This window comes from Cololabis saira, chromosome 15 (genome assembly GCF_033807715.1).
Source record: "Cololabis saira isolate AMF1-May2022 chromosome 15, fColSai1.1, whole genome shotgun sequence".
Classification (NCBI taxonomy): domain Eukaryota; kingdom Metazoa; phylum Chordata; class Actinopteri; order Beloniformes; family Belonidae; genus Cololabis; species Cololabis saira.
In genome coordinates, this window is record NC_084601.1 from 20,730,402 (window position 1) to 20,747,942 (window position 17,541).

General features: G+C 43.1%; 1 protein-coding gene across 1 annotated transcript; it reads left to right on the forward strand.

Moving 5' to 3' along the window:
* The first annotated feature begins 684 nt into the window (after positions 1-684).
* maco1a (macoilin 1a) lies at positions 685-17,423 on the forward strand. Its single transcript, XM_061741060.1, has 11 exons — positions 685-916; positions 3,495-3,636; positions 3,736-3,862; positions 4,098-4,221; positions 4,913-5,091; positions 6,274-6,799; positions 7,592-7,750; positions 10,246-10,428; positions 10,516-10,636; positions 11,456-11,630; positions 15,430-17,423. Exons 1-11 carry the CDS (start codon positions 837-839, stop codon positions 15,630-15,632), a joined length of 2,019 nt encoding a protein of 672 aa, XP_061597044.1. The 5' UTR covers positions 685-836; the 3' UTR covers positions 15,633-17,423.
* Positions 17,424-17,541: the final 118 nt, after the last annotated feature.

Below are 17,541 nucleotides of genomic sequence, written 5' to 3' on the forward strand. Positions count from 1 at the left end.
GAGAATATATAAAGAACAAGACAGTTGAATGTAAATTAAACAGATAAATAAAAATAAAAACATAATGTGCGAGAGTGAGTTTCATGTAGTCAAGTTGATGCCGATGGTTTTTTGTGCCTTTTGGTTTTTTGATGAGTAAATTGTCCTTATATATAGATCAAGTTCTTTTTTAAGTACAAGGAGTTCAGGTTTTCTGTGGATTAATTTGGACTTGTGTATGTGAAATTTAGCTTAAAATAAAAACAGATTAATAAAAAAGAAAGCATCCCTATCTTTGTGATTAAAATTATGAAAACCAAAAATAACATTCTTAAAATAAAGATGAAAATCAGAAAGGACAAAATCAACAATATGCTTGTGGAAGTCCCTCCAAAATTTATAACTGAATTCACATGACCAAAATAAGTGGGAATATGTCACAGGATATGTTTGGCAAAAAGAACAATTAACGTCTATATCCTTCTTAAATTTAGATAAATATTGTTTTGCAGGGTAGAATTTGTGTATCAATTTGAAAGAGATCTCTTTGACTTTATTTGTTAGGAAGAATCTTTGTGGTAACAACCATACAGGGCAACGTCGGGTGACGTCAGACGTCGCCGTCCGTCGGGACGACGCGGTGACGTCAGACGTCGACGTCGGGACGACCGACGCGGCGTGTCGTGAAAAGGGGCGGGGCTTCGGGGGGGACTGTTTTTATTTATTTCTTTGTTTCATGTGGATAAAACAACAACAATGGTGGATAATTGAAGAAGTGTGAATATTCAAGAGTGAGCGGATGACGTTTCCAGTCCCAGTTATCAGACCGATAGCGCAAGTGAATCCACAGGGGGAGGATGAAGCGGCGCAATGCGGACTGCAGTAAACTCCGCCGGCCGCTGAGACGGAGCCGCATCAGCGACGGTTTATACAGCAGGTACCGGGGAACAATGGCCGCGCTGCGAGAGGGGACGCGGCGGCGGGGTCCGCTTCAGACACAACCAACCACGGGTTGCTCTGGGGCTGTATCCGCCACTAAACTGTACAAATCCGCTCAAACTGTCACCATAACAGGCCCAGGTTTACCTGTTTATTCCTGTCTGGATCGGTCCGTTACCACCGTTTGAACCCTGCAGGTGTTTGCTGCGGAGGTTATTGTTTAATTTAGAAATTGTGTAACAGCGTAGACTTGAGAGAAAGCTGACTGACAGTCAGAGGAGCTTTCACCTGTGCTTTGTTGGGCGGGTTGGGCTTCAACTCCCAAACAAAACCCGAAAAAAGAAAATTATTACCAAGTAATCTACAGCAGTTGTTTGTTTTTTCAAATCCAGAAGATATAGAACATAGAAGGAAATATAATTTCAAACATCAGCATGCTAGGGTCACTCTCAAGCAGATGTGTACATCGGTTGTGGGAGTAAAACTGTGGAACTCTCTACAGAATGATTTAAAGGAATGCACAAATTCACTTAGGTTCAAAAAAATGTATAAAGATAAAATATTTAAGTTATATGATCATGAAGACTGGGAATTAAGCAGTATTATTAATATCTGTGGTTGGTTCTATTTAAGTGTATATTTTTGTAAATATTGGTTACATTGACTGTTCTTTTTGTTTTGGTATTTAATAAGGGACAGGTAACATAAGACTTGTCTTCATCCTGCTCCTTTTCGGTCATGGGTGTGTAGATTGACCACCATGCACGAAACGAAATAAATAAATAGATAAAAAAAAAAAATAAAATCAATTTTTAATTGAACGCGTTTCTTCAGGAACATCTGTCTTGAGGTTGATTGGTGGTTAAGGCTGATTTATGGTTCCGCGTTACACCTACGCAGAGCCTACGGCGTAAGGTGCGCGTCGCCGCGTACCTTACGCCGTAGGCTACGCGTCGATTTAAAGGAGCTGTATGTAAGAGCAATAATAAAACGAATCATAAAATGACCCCGATATGTCAACAGATGTTTAAAAATCGTGTTCATTTAACATATTTATGTCACTGACAACAGCACTCAAGCCAGGATATCCCAGTTTAAAAAGAGGAGTTGCAGCCCTCAACTGATGTTTATGTTGTCATTTTTTGTTTTGGCCTGAAGCTCCACCCTCCACCTATCTCCCAATCACCAAGTCAGTATTGTTTCTGAAGCTCCACCCTCCACCTATCTCCCAATCACCAAGTCAGTATTGTTTCTGAAGCTCCACCCTCCACCTATCTCCCAATCACCAAGTCAGTATTGTTTCAGCATCCGGGTTGCCAGCTCGGCTCTAATTATCGCAGCCATGGCAGCCTACGTTCCTGCTGCATTCTGCAGCCTACCTGGCAACCTCTGGTCGGGGGGAGGAGGGGGAGGGTACACGCCGCTCAACAATATTTTGAAAGTGACTGCAGTACCAGTTTTGGACATTTCTTACAGACGGCTCCTTTAACGCGGAACCATAATTTATGCTTTAGGCAGCAGATGGAAAGCAGCTGTGCTGCTGCCAACAAGTCCAGACATGACACCCCTCTTGCTCTGCCCCGCATGTACAGATAACATACAGTACAGCAGTTTGATGGACTTCACTTGTTCAATGTTTGTCTATTTTAAATGGTATATTTTAAATCGTGTTCACTGCCGCTTCTTTGTCTGCCTTCAGATCATACCTGTCAAGTTTTGGATTTAAAAATACGGGAAATTTTCCGCTGCTGTCCCACCAGCCCAACCAGGGTCCTGTATCTTACATTTTAAAACAGATTTACGAGCAATTCAAAATAACTACCTGTCAACCACTTACAAACTACAATTATGTGGTCAGAATCTGATATTGACCTTTGTTGACCCTGAAATGTTGTGGACATTCTTATGTTTGTAATTCCTATAATAGAGCCTAAATGAAAACACAAAAGTGGATTAAAGCACATTTATTTATTTTAAATATTTTCAGTTAATATACACATTAATTGTCTTCAAGTGAAACATCTACATTTTCACTCATGTGGCTCTCTGGCATTCACTGACTGATGACACAGACGTATTTTTCTGTGTCTTTTCTTTAGGAAAGTAAATTTGGTTTCCCATTTTTAGAGATATTTACACCAAGTCTTTATTTTTTGTCAGAAATATCGTCACTCTCCAATCCACCTCTGATTTGTTGTTCAGAGTTTGCTCCCGTTGTCGCCACTAACCTCGCAAGAACAGCTACCCAGGCGACAGCAGGTGGTAGGTCTTGCGAGGCCAGTGACCATTCAGTTTGCAGTTTAAAAATTATTATATTATAAAAAGGGAAATTTACGGGAAAATACTAATACGTGAGGACGGCCAGAAAGAGGGTTCAAATACGGTAGTTTCCCAGCCAAAGCGGGAAACTTGACAGGTATGCTCCAGATAGGGAAGTGACACTGTCCGCAAGACTAATGTATAAACCTGATGGTTGTCATTGAAGCGGCTACTTCATGAAACGCCATGTGCTGTACTTTGTTTTGGACTCAGTTCTTTGTTGAACTGTATATTTAATCTGTTTCTGCTCCTCACAGCACGTTCCTGTACCTGAAGTTCCTGGTGGTGTGGGTGTTAGTTTTACTGGCCGACTTTGTTCTGGAGTTCAGGTTTGAGTACCTGTGGCCCTTCTGGCTTTTCATCAGGAGTGTGTACGACTCCTTCAGATATCAGGGGCTGGTAAGAGCTCGTCTGGTGACCTTTCCTTTGCTCTTTCCACTTGGCACCGGTTATTGAGCCTAAATGTGTATTTCTGTGTCTCTTTTCTCCTACACGTAGGCATTTTCTGTCTTCTTTGTGTGTGTGGCATTTACATCAGACATCATATGCCTCCTCTTCATCCCCGTCCAATGGCTGTTTTTCGCTGCCAGCACTTACGTCTGGGTCCAGTATGTCTGGCACACAGGTTAGTTCAATTTTTCAATGGACTCTTTTCTTACATTATTTAATCATTTTTCAGATGAATTCAAATATTAAAATTTTTATTCTTGCAGCCAAATTGCTAATTTCATTTCAAATATTTAAATAAAAATTTCATTACTTTCTTTTTTTTAATTATATATAAAGAAATCCAACTACAAACCCGAGTGCTGGAGAAAAAAATAATTACATTTTGCTTTTCTTTTCCCTATTTCACACAGAGAGAGGAGTCTGTCTACCAACTGTTTCGCTGTGGATCCTATTTGTGTACATCGAAGCTGCCATACGGTTCAAGGATCTAAAGAATTTCCATGTAGATCTCTGTCGGCCTTTTGCTGCTCACTGGTAAATGCATTTACTGCGTTGTACGTTTGATATTGCCCTTTTGTTCTTTTTCCCTCATTACTACTGATAACAGTGAAAAATACACAACTACGTAATTTTTTTTTTGTGTTCTTGCATTAATGTATGCCATATAGTCATATGCAAAAGTTAGAATGTCCTTTTTTTTTTTATGCTCCTTTTTTTTTTGTGTAAGACACAATGAAAATAATCAATAATTATTTCTGCACATTAGCCTGGTGAGAGATCCAAATCCATCCAGGTCAATGTTCATCAGTAAGAAAGAATATTCACAAGCGAAAACCTTCAAGACAGTTTTCAGAATTTTCAAGAGTGGATTAACCAGAAAATTTACCCCAGAAATGTAAAAAACAAACAAACCATGGGCTACATCTCGCATCATAAAGTCTATGGCACAATTAGAAGACCTAGCAAACGACTACTCCTCTTTACTGCTGCTAAAGGTGAATCTACATACTACTGAATGATGGAGCTACTGAGCATTGCCCTCTGATGCATTAAAACATGTATTTTACTTTTCATTTTGTTAAATGGATAATCGGATGGTTAAAAAAGTTTGTTGCTGTTCAACTGAGTGTTTGTGTGACTGTGTAAAACGGTTTCTTTTCACATTCTTGCCTGAATCTAAGCAGACATTTAGGGTTCACTCTCAATATATCTCCTCCCGTTGTAGTATCGGCTATCCAGTGGTGACTCTCGGCTTCGGCTTCAAGAGCTATGTCAGCTATAAGATGCGACTGAGGAAACAGAAGGAAGTCCAGAAGGAGAACGAGTTCTACATGCAGCTTCTACAGCAGGCTTTACCACCAGAGCAGCAGATGCTGCAGAGACAGGCGCGGGAAGCAGAAGAAGGTGAGACGCAGCACACTTAAAAGCCTTATGGCCGTACTATCAGCGGAATTAAAAACCAACAAAAGTTCTGCATATGAGTGACAGATGAACAGTTTGTTTGACACAGGTTGGACGGGTCAGAAAAAATGTCCCGGACCGGCATTTATCCCGGGCCAGCAAGGTGTGACTTAAAAGAGTCTTGAAGTTTAACTAAAGGTGTTTTTTTTGAGAGGCAGGTGTTAGACATGGGCTTCCTTGCATCCTCTTTCTTCCATCTTTTATTTATTTATTTTTGAAATGTACCACTTGCAAATGCAAGGTTACAACAGTCAGGAGGAGCACAACACACACCGTGCTCCGAGCACACCAGGGATATTTGTGCCAGTTTTGGTTTCACAGTTGGAGGGGTCGGAGACGGCAAACCATCAACTCTGCTCAAATTGTACAATATTTTTATACACTGCTCCCCAGGTGGATCTAAGTGGCCTTAAAATTGCCAAACCAAGTGGCCTCAACAAAATAGCTTAGAAAGAAATAACATCTTCTCCAACGAACGGTAATTCAAGGATGCGAAACACGTCTGGCAAGAAGAACTAACGACATCCAACTGGATGTAAATGTGTCCCGGACTGCAGTAATTTCTGTTCTATTATGTTAAAAAGTACAGTTTCTATCTAAATTTCTTCTGCATACCTCTTCCACTAGCTAATAGTTTCTGCACTTTTGCTGACGTGCTTAAGGTTACTAGCAGCTCACACAGATGACCCGTCAATTATTTGCTGATTGTCTTCTGAGTCCACTCTAAAATTTTAAACACATCCTTTTCTCTGCTTTGCTTTTAACCACAAAAGTGTAGAGTTAAACAACCCCGTCAAGGGATAATTGTGACACCTTTCATACAAATGGCACCAGACGGGGAGGTGACCTAGACTGAGAGGTATGCAGGTCATCTGTAAAGGCACCAGAGGGCTGGTTTGTTTGTCGGTAGACATTTATAGACAAAGGAGATAGTGTAATATTCGTGTAGCTTCTTTCTTCCAGGGAGTGATGTCTGACTCCTCTGCTTTGTATCAGTCAATCAAGGTCATCGTTTAGGCTAGCCTCTGTTTATAACCAAACATGTCTCTACTTGTCTTTTGGTTAAATCTGCTGTTGTATGTTTATACCTAACGGCTAAGATCATATACCTTTGCTTTCATCCAGCTGCCTTAGCTAAAGGGATCTCGGAGCTAGAACCCACAGTCGTATCTCAAAACGGAGGACCGCCTGGAAAGAAAAGTACCTCATTCCCGTTACCGGAACTGGAGTACCGCGAAAAAGGGAAGGACAGTAGCACGAAAGAGGGCAAAAAACAGAACGCAGTGGGAATCAATAACAACAGTATTATACACACGCTGGACTCCAAACTGCAGGAGGCGGAGTATATCGAGAACTGCGTCGGGACAAAGAGACTGAACAACGACCTGGCAGGAGAAAACGCAGACAGCAGCAGCCACACTACCAGTAAAGAGGACATGGGGGGGACGGGGAAGAACTACAAAAACACCGGTGGAGGTGGCGCAAGCAACTCGTCTCCACGAAATCACAGCTCTGCCAACGGCAGCCTCCCGTCAGGCTCCTTGGCCAATAAGAGCGAGAGGAAACAGAAAGGGTCGGGGAAGGGGCAGAAGGATCTGGTGGAAAACTGCATCCCCAATAACCAGCTGGGCAAGCCAGAGGCTCTGCTGCGGTAAGGCCACCGTTCCAACATCCCTACTTACGATTGGTTTTACGATAGGGCTGGGCGATATGGACCAAAAGTCATATCTCGATATTTTCTAGCTGAATGGCGATACTCGATATATATCTCGATATTTTTTCTGTGCCATAATTGGGGTTTCCCCCAAAGCATTATAGCATAGCATCTCTGTTAGCTTCATTTTTTTCTGAGGCAAACCCTTAAAAAAACAGTCAGTTTTAATACAAAGCCTCGTGCCAAATGTCACACAGGTTCCTTTATTAACAGAGGTCTGCACAATATCAAAATGTATAAAATAAATGAAATAAAAATAAACTGCCTGCATATATAGAATAAAAATGCTTCTTGAATAAAATAAAACAAAACAAATGTCCCTTTCCTGCATAACAATAAATTAAAATACACTGTACAATTAATACAATGTAGGCAGTAACAGGCAGACTTTTCCACTGAGGTTGACAGTTGTGCAAATAACAAAACATTTGTGCAAATCTCAAATAAAACATTCAAGTCAATTTGTCACAAAATAAGCTATATCAAAATCAAAAAAAAAAAAAAAAAAAAATTTAAATCGATATAAACGATATTGTCTCGTACCATATCGCGTTTGAAAATATATCGATATATATTAAAATCTCGATATATCGCCCAGCCCTATTTTACGATAACAACCAGAATTAGTTTCATTGTGCAGTTTAAAAAATAGCACGTTGAGTAACGGGGACTAGTTTTAGGTGCTTGGAAACGAGTAAACAAATGTTTTACTGTCTTTTTTTCGGGAAGGCTGGAGCAGGATGTGAAACGCTTGAAGGCAGATCTTCAGGCCAACAGGCAGCTAGAGTCGGAGCTGCGCAGTCAGCTTTCCTCTGTGAGCAGCCAGGACCGCAGCCTCCGCTCCGAGCTGGGCCAGCTGCGCCAGGACAACGAGCTCCTGCAGAACAAGTATGTGTACGCACACTCTCGCACTTCAGTAGTGGGGCTGGATAACGGCGCTTTTCCACTAGTACGTACTCAGCGCGCCTCTACTCGCCACGCCCCCGTCTTGCGCTTTTTCTACTACGGGCTGAGGCAGGTGGAGGCGTGCCGAGTAGATACTTTTTCTGTACCTATTCTGCCGAGGTTCTAAGCGTACTGAGTCGGCCCTGGATCTGACGTCATCACACTAAAGCCTGAGTTATGGTTCTGCGTCAAATCGACACCGTCACCGTGACGCCGTCGTGAATCCTTCGGACTTCTCTGTCACTCCATTTCGCTGCAGTGCAGTACCCTCCGTGACCCCTAATTCGCAATCTTTTCCTGAATGGTTTATCCGACTTTTTCCGGTCACAGTGAATCAAAGAGATAAGGACAACTATTGTGCAAAAAAACAAAACAAAAAAAATCACACATACACGAAGAAAAGAGCGTGACTCCACCGAGCGGTTCTGCTCAGTTTAGGTGGGTTTGGTTGGGTTGGGGACGGTAAGCTCTCAGCTTGGTTGTGCTGGGGCAGCAATGTGAGCTCACAGCCATGTAGCACCGTTTCTCCTGTCCGTCATGTAAATGTGCCAGTAAGAACAACATCATTTGGACTGTAGTGAGTCCGCAAAACACCACAGAATAAGTAACTAGTAAAGTCGGGTCACCACCACCTCCCTGACCAAAGCTCACCCACACGCTCCACCAGTGGCTCCTTCCCTTTCTACACTTCCTGGTCCGTGTTGGAAGATGCTGTCCTCCATCAAATCAAACCTCTCCCATTGTTTCAGCTTGTGGTCCTGGCTGCTGTGATCTGTAACCTCCCCTCCTCACTGCACGGCTATCCCCCGCAGCCGCTCCCTCCACCCATCTCAATACTTACTTGTTCTTGACTTTGCCATAAAAGTCCTCTTACACCTCTCTTTCCCCCAGTTACCCCGACGATTTCACTTCCTGGTTCGTACAATGTCCCTTGCTTCACACTTGTCTTCTATTTCACCTATAAACACAAGCCGTTTGAAGTTCTCAGTTACAAAATGGTGTGTTTTATGACTGGTTAAGGAAGGAAGACGACTAATGTTTGCAATTCCATCCTAAGTGTGCCATATTTCTTAAGCACCTACTGTCTTGGGGGTACCAACCTTTGGTGTTTTAGTACAGTCTTCTGGGTTTGATTTGGTCGTCCAGAGGACGGTAGGAATGCTGTCTGGGACGGTACATGTTGGCTGTTTTGGAGATAAAGTGGTCAGATTTAGATGGTTTGGACACACACAGAGGAGGGATAGTGAACTTCTTAGGAAAAGGATGCAAGGGTGGGAGGTGCCAGGCAGGAGGCCTAGAGGAGATTTATAAATTTAAGAGATTTATGGGTGTGGTGAAGGAGGACATGAGGTTGGTTGTTGTGGGGGAAGGTAGATGGAGATGGACGACTTGCTCCGGCGACCCTTGAAGTGAGCAGCAGAAAGAAAAGAAGAAAAAGATGAAGAGTAAGGATGCTGTTTGATATGCATACAACCAGTCAGAGAAATGAAGTAGGCCATTGTGGATGAAGAGCATCCACAATGGCCTACAGTTGAGTAAGAAACAACTTACTCAAGCTGTTGTCTTTTTTTTTTTTTTTACAGTAGAAACTTGTTGATCCAAGGTAGGAACGGGCGATATTTTACCGTTCACGATAAACCGTCAAAAAAATTCCCCACGATAAGAATTTGTCATCTCGCGGTAAAATAGATAAATTCCTTTTGATTATGTTTTTGTGTAAAGCTGATTTATGGTTCTGCGTTAAATCCACGCACAACGTACGGGGAGGAAGGAAGGGAGGGAGGGATGGAGAAAACAAGGAAGGAAGGGAGAAAACAAGGAAAGAAACAAGGAAGGAAGAGAGAAAAGAGGAAGGAAGGGAGAAAAGAGGAAGGGAAGAAGGAAGGAGAGAGCAGGAGGAAAGGAAGGGGAAAAAAGAAGGAAGGAAGGAAAGGGGAGAAGGAAGGGAGAAAACAAGGAAAGGAGGAAGGAAGGGAGAAAACAAGGAAAGGAGGAAGGAAGGGAAAAAAGAAAGAAGGAAGGAAAGAAAAAAGATGGAGGTGGAGTTGAATTGGTATTTTTTTTATCGTTATCGGGATTAAAGGCCAGAAATTATCGTGATACATTTTTTAGTCCATATCGCCCATCCCTAATCCAAGGTGATATTGGCGGTTCCTCGGCCACCCTGGTTGTTTTTGAGTGGTGGCTTTTGGATTCCTCTGCACGAGTCGTGGCATTAAGCCTTCCCCATGGTGATTGGTTCAGCACGTTTTGCACCGGGGGAAAATGGCTGTGAACGGGAGCAAGAGACCCGTGTCATGACAAGGAATTTTTGTGACGTGAATGGATACACTGTGGTACTTGACCGACCCGAGCTTTTCTATATCGCTGAGCGGGAGTGTGGTTCATGTCACGGCGCCAGTGCTGCCTGCTTAATTACGTGCTTCCCTGTACTTTAGGCTCCACAATGCCGTCCAGGCCAAACAGAAGGATAAGCAGACCATCTCCCAGCTGGAGAGGAAACTCAAGGCCGAGCAGGAGGCCCGGGCTCTGGCCGAGAAACAGCTGGCCGACGAGAGGAAGAGAAAGAAGATGGAGGAGGCCACCGCCGCCAGAGCAGTAGCTTTAGCTGCTGCAAACAGGTACCAGTCTTTGTTACTTAAGTCCGCGGCTCTGGGCCACGGCCACCGTCTCCAGCCTGACAAACAGGTTTTTGTCCTCCGAAACAGAGTGGAGTCCACTGATTCTCTCCGCGGTCGTATCAGAGAGCTGGAGACTGAGTGCAAGAAGCTCAGTATGGATATGAAGCTGAAGGAGGATCAGATTCGGGATCTGGAGGGAAAGTGTCAGGTGAGATAAACTGCTCTGTGTTGATGGCTGCCGCCATAAGAAAGTATGCGTTTGTAACTGTGTCATGCGTTATTTTCTGCAGCTATCAAAGACCTGTGGGCCAGCTAACCTTGTCTTAGACAAGGGGTCGGCAACCCAAAATGTTGAAAGAGCCGTATTGGACCAAAAACACAAAAAACAAATATGTCTGGAGCCGCAAAAAATGAAAAGTCTTGTATAAGCCTTAAAAATGAAGGCAGCACATGCTGCATGTTTCTATATTAGTTATAACTGGGGGAAGAGTTTTATTTTCAATTATGCGCAAGTCAAAATTTTGAGAAAAAAGTCAAAATGTCAAGAAAAAAGTCAAAATGTCAAGATTAATGTTGAAGTACAATCTTGAGAAAAAATTCGAAATGTCGAGAAAAAATTCGAAATGATGAGAAAAAAGTCGAAATGATGAGAAAAAAGTCGAAATTTCGAGAAAAAAAGCCGAAATGTCGAGGAAAAAAAGTCGAAATGTCAATGTTGAGAAAAAATTCAAAATTTCCTGAAAAAAGTCGAAATGTCGAGAAAAAAAGTCGGAATGTCGAGAAAAAAGTTGAAATGTTGAGATTAAAAAAAGGGGAAAAAATGAAGGAAAAAAAGGTCAAACATTTTTGAAAAAGCTCCAGGAGCCACTAGGGAGGCGCTAAAGAGCCGCATGCGGCTCTAGAGCCGCGGGTTGCCGACCCCTGTCTTAGACTGTAGCATGTGATTGTATGGAATCCTTGAGAAGTGCAATGTTTTTCAGTGTAACAGAGTTTCTGATTGTTCCTGTCCATCTCTGATCTCATGAAGGAGCTGCGCAAGTACAAAGAGAACGAGAAGGACACAGAGGTGTTGATGTCGGCGCTGTCGGCCATGCAGGAGAAGACCCAGCACCTGGAGAACAGCCTCAGTGCTGAGACCAGGATCAAGCTGGACCTCTTCTCTGCGCTGGGGGACGCCAAGAGGCAGCTGGAGATAGCGCAAGGTAGCTGCTGCTGGTGCAGACGCACCCACTCATTCACGCTGCCGTTAGCCACTTTCAAAGCACCACCGTTTTCCACATGTTCTTGTTCGCTTCTGAGTTCTTAAATGAGCATGTTTTCTTTTGTATATACACATCGTTCTAAAGTGTCAGGGGACTATTTAATTATTTATGACCTCCACAAAGGAGATGAGGCGGCAGGTGTGTTTGTGTTTGTCAGCAGGAGGAATCAACAGGTCGTTACCAGAAACTTCTGAATTTAAGTCTGATCTGGATCTTGGAAGGATTGAGGCAAATTGAGAAATGTCGTGATCAGAGATGACTTAAATAGCAGTAGAATTTACAGCAGCGCTTCACACCGAGCCTCAGAGCATTGCCACGGTAAACGTGAGGAGAACTCGATGCATTGGGTCTAAACTGCTCTGTAGCCTTAAAGGGGGACCTATTATGGCATGTAATACCTTAAAACAGGCATTGAATGTCTTAAAAACAAGCTTTTGATTGTTTTTGCTAAATAAATTAGAAATTCAGCCTCTGAGCCATGTCTTTATCTTCCCATTCTCTAACCTCATTATCTATGAGGGATTCTGAGTGGGCGGGGCTATGATAATGAGGCACTGTGCTGATTGGCTGCCTGAATGACGTGATACACCGCTACGAAAAAATGGTGGAAGCTCCGGCCGGCGGAGTTAGTTGTGGGCGTGGTTTCACGCATCGGAGGCCAACCTATGTAAATCACTCCCGTCGTTACGTAACGACTGGAGCAGAATCTGAACGACTCATAGAACCCACTTCACACTGGATGTCTCATCGGTGGCTGTACAGACACTGCAGAATTTGGTTGCTTTCCTCCTTCTCTGAGTTGGCAGGCTGAGGGGAGACCACTTTATATATGTTAAAGCAAGAGAAAACGTGTTTTTCATAATAGGTCCCCTTTAAGCAAACCACTCAGGGAGGCTTTTCAAGAGTAAAGGCTTTGATTTACCAGAGTATAAAGAGTGGACTCTTGAGCAATGGAGAAAGCTCTTTCTGTTCTGTACTATTAATCCAAGAAAGGAAATTGCCTATCGCAGTGACTCAGGCCGTAATACAGGTTGTTATAGCTGTGGATGGGAAGGATGTTCTGTAATAATGCAGTAGACCCGAGGAATCCTCTGACTGAAGCATCGACTGTGATCCCAGTGTTGAGAAGAGGCAGTGTTGTCATTTTCACCCTGTGGGGCTAGTATTATTATTTGGGGTTGCTTCAGTTAGTCAGGTCTAGGTTAAGTAACCTTATTGGGCTCCCGAAGAATGAGGACGTCTGCCTGAATGAATGAAGGTTTTTCTATGAGCAGATTTCTTTGCCCCCGAAGGGATGTGCCCGTTCATAACAGACTCTACATGTCCCCTCCTCTCGACCCGACTACTGTCAAGCCCTTTCTGAAAGCCTCTGTGTGATATACTGACTGTCAGGTCCTCTCCTCACCTCTCTCTGCCCTCCTCCCGTCTCAGCACCATGGGGAGTTTTCAGTACCTCTCACTCCCACCTGACATCCCTCATAGGGACTCTTTACCCCAGTTCAAATCCAGACTCCAAACACATCTGTTTAAAACTGCATACAACTTATAATCTTTATTTTATTTTTATAGTGTTCTTGTCTGTTTTTTTTATTATTATCATTTAGCTGTAAAGTGTCCTTGAGTACCTTTTTTTTTTTAAAGGTGCTGTTAAATAAAATGTAATAATTAATTATTATTACTGCTCTGTCTCTTCCTGCCTGTTCTGGCACCCTGCTAGGTTTCATATTGATTTTATAATCTTACCTCACCTCCAAATCCTTAAATGGTCTTTGCCCTGCACTGGCTTAACCAACACATCCCCTCCTGAACATTGAGATCTGTGCAAAAAGCCCCGCTGGTTGCTCGCACAGATGCTTGCAGTTTGCCTTGATTCTTTTTACATTTTTGTGAAGATCATTGTAACAATCTTGCATCAGCAGAGTGTGTGACAAGATGGGATAAATAAGATTAAATACAAATGATTAAAAAAAATAAATAAAGAAAGAATTAAGACGCATGAATAAATGATGTGTTGCATTGCCACCACCTGAGCCTCCCTGGTCTCAACGTTTGGACAAGCTGGTGAACAAATATTGGGCAGAGATTTGTGAAGGTTGCCAGTGAGAGCTGAAGATGTGGGAACTTCCAGCTCTAACTGGATCGAACGGCGTAGGAATAAACTCTGGAAAAGGATGGAATTCCCTCTCCGGGTGGGAAGTGAGGTGCTGCTTCAAGTGAAGTATCTGGATTTCTAGTACTAAAATGAGGGAGAAATGGAGGAAGAGAGTGAGCGGTGGATTGACACGGGCAGTGGTTCAGACTTTGCAGTCCCACACTCACCTACGGTCACGGGTGGTTGGTAGTGACCACTGACTGCATAAGAAGAGCTGGACGAAGCCTCTCCCACATCGCCTGCAGGGTTTCTGAAGAGTGCTGGTCAGAACACTCCCACCTTATGTCAATCACAGTTGGCCATTTTAGCTCGGCCAACTTAGCTTATGCTACTGTTTGATGCTAATTAATATCAATTTACATGCATTCTCATCAAATCTCTCCAAACATCCTCCTTTCAAGCGGCGGCAGCGGTACTGAGACATCTGAAACGTGTTGTGACCCGGAGTCACTTGGGCTGCCACGACCACTAGAGCTGTTAACGCGGGCCTAGCCTACGTCCATCACCGCCTTTTACCGCGGCTGCCAAGGGACAATTTTAAAGCTTCCTGAACGATTCACAGCGACTCCCGGCCGCTTCGCGCCAGGGGAGCGGTGGAGCTCCTCCGGAAGCTTCAAACGGTTTCAGATGTCACAATCAGAAAAAATATGAATGATTATCCTCTCTTAGGTCTTTATTCACAGCTCAGGAGTTGAAAAAGTGATGACAGCTGTTCATTGGTTATGCTTGCTGCCAGTTATAAGTTCATACCCTTATTTGTACTTTATATTTTCTTATATAAATTTACCTGAAGTGGCAAAAAAAAAGTTTTCATGTATGATTCAGACCAACATGGCAAATGCTGCTACATGTCCTTTTGTTTAAAGGGGGCCTATTATGGCATCTAATACCTATTTTAAACAGGCCTTGAATGTCTTAAAAACTAGCTTTTGATTGTTTTTGCTAAATAAATTAGAAATTCAGCCTCTGAGCCATGTCTTTATCTTCCCAGTTTCTAACCCCATTATCTATGCCGGATTCTGAGTGGGCGGGGCAGCTATGATAATGAGGCTCTGTGCTGATTGGCTGCCTGAATGACGCCATACACCGCTACGAAAAAATGGAAGCTCCGGCCGGCGGAGTTAGTTGTGGGCGTGGTTTCACACATCGCTCCTGTCGTTACGTAACGACGGGAGCAGAATCTGAACGGCTCGTAGAAGTCACATCACACTGGATGGCTCATCCGGGCGGCTGTACAGACACTGCAGAATTTAGTTGCTTTCCTCCTTCTCTGAGTTGGCAGGCTGAGGGGAGACCACTTTATATATGTTAAAGCAAGAGAAAATGTGTTTTTCACAATAGGTCCCCTTTAAATGATTGTGTGTTAGACGCACACAGGACGCTCACCTGTGCACCAGTGGGGTCCACAGCCACGTGTCATTAGTAAAGAGTTTTGTGATTGCTGAGAGACAAAATTGAAACTGCACAACGCTATGTGCCCTACAGATAGTTTATCATTTATAGTTATGACCAGAGCTGTGCAGGATTTGGTCCGAGCCTCCTCTGCCACCACCTCCCTGACTCAGTGTACTTGCATGTGTCTTCCAGGCCAGATCCACCAGAGGGAGCAGGAGATCGCAGAGCTGAAGCAGAAGATAGCAGAGGTGATGGCGGTGATGCCCAGCCTGTCCTACTCATCAGACGGGGGCAACCTGAGTCCCGTCACCCCCCACTACTCCTCCAAGTTCATGGACAATAGTCCCTCCTCCCTGGACCCCAACGCTTCAGTCTACCAGCCCCTGAAAAAGTGACTGACAGCCACTCGTTTGTCAGACTGAACTTTGTCCCTCTTTGTTCTGCTCTCGCTTTCAGTTCGGGTCATTTTTAAGTTTACAGACAAAACTCCTCACTACACCTGTGAATTTGTTTCCCTTTCTGGGGAGGTTTTATTATAAGAGCTATTATTTTGAAGAGGTTGTACACAGAAGGATTGGTTGGCCATCATGCATCACTTCTTTTCTCCTCTTTATGGTTTGAAACCCCCCAACAGCCACTTTTCTTATACAGTTGACTAAAACCCAGACATCTAGATTAAAAAAAGAAAAGAAAAGAAAAAGAAATTCGATTGACTTCTGGTGATTGTTTGAACAAGAGCGAAGATGTGTTTTTAGTTGTTAGTTCACGTGTAAAGTAAAGCCCCGTGAGAGATACATGAATGTAAAAGTGTTCATGTTTTGATATCAGCATTAACTTAAATCAGTGATTGTTTGTTTTGTAAAGTTTCAGTTCAACAATGTGCATTTCTTTTCTAAAATAGTGATATTGAACAGATAATCGTTTGCTGTGTTCCTCAGATATTCTGGTTATAGTTTCTCGTCCTAATGCTGGACTATTGGACCCTCCAGGATTGTAATTGGATGAAGCAGATGGAGTTTTGTCCTTTAAAAAAAAATGCTACTGTTACGTTGGACACGAGACTGCCAAAAAACTACATTGATGTTCAGACACACTTTCTCTTCTTTTTGGACCAAATTCGAACCTGTTCGGCCATATTCTTTGCTGGATTTAATGATGTCGAGGTAACGGGCTGTCACCGTGATTTGCCGATTTTTACAGTGCCTTGCGGTTTCTCTTTTAAGATTCAGGAAGCACATATTTTGTGATCCTGGGATCTTAAAGCATCCTTCTTCAGATCTTCTCTTTCTCTCTCTCTGGCTCTGATATGCCTGGTTTACATTTGAATGAGTTGCTCAAATGCTCTAGTCAGTATTGAAAGAACACAAAAAAAAAAAAGTGGAGACGTTAAACGTGCTTCATCATTTCGCAGCTAGTCAGCCACAAAGCTGCAGACGTAAAGGGAAAATGTAACGCTGGACGTGGTACGAGACGTATCATAGCGGCAGCCTTGGTATGCCAAACACCAACCAAGCTGCCGGTCTGTGGTCGGGCCCTCCAGCTGCCGTCTGTTGTTTACACCATGTACATGAACCCACTGAGGAATGTTTTCTTTGCTTATTTAATTTCAGTTCTTAAGTGCCAAGTGTTGGTGTTCGGTTTCCATCCATACTTTGATGTAGCTTGCACAATGTTTGCAGAAGTGTGCCGTTGATTTTGTTTGTTTTGTCATTAGGACATATATGAATGGTGGTGTGTTTACAAGATCCTTAGAGTCTGGTGAGGCAGCAGAAGGTCAATTGGACTGATTGTGTTACTCGCACACTTATTTATTTGTTAAAGACATCGAGTGGCACTTATTTGGAATTTCTTATCATATTCTGTTGATTTCCTGTATATGTTTTTCATCAGAAAAAGATAATGGGAATGTGTTGAGAAGAGGTCGCCTCTGAATCGTCTGACCGCTTTCTGCTCTCACGTCACCTGCCAGGAAAAAAAGAAAAAATGTGATGTTGAGGGAACACTCTTGAATTGAGTTCTCAAGTTGCTTTTACAAGTTTATAGGAAGGAAGAGAAGGTGCTTTGTTTTATGTTTTACTGTTCCACCACTTGTTTCTTTTTCTTTTGTAAGTAATGGTGGCTGTGTCACACGTTTCACTTTGATCTTCACCATTAAAGAAAGTCTTGCTGGTGGCAATGCAAGCTGTTGAGACTGTCGTGATTTCCTCGTCTGTTTCCTTCCTCTGGCTCTAGTGGAGGCCGAACCTGAGACTGATCACCGGAGGAGGAGACCAGGGTTTGTAGAAATAAAAAACACAAGCGCCT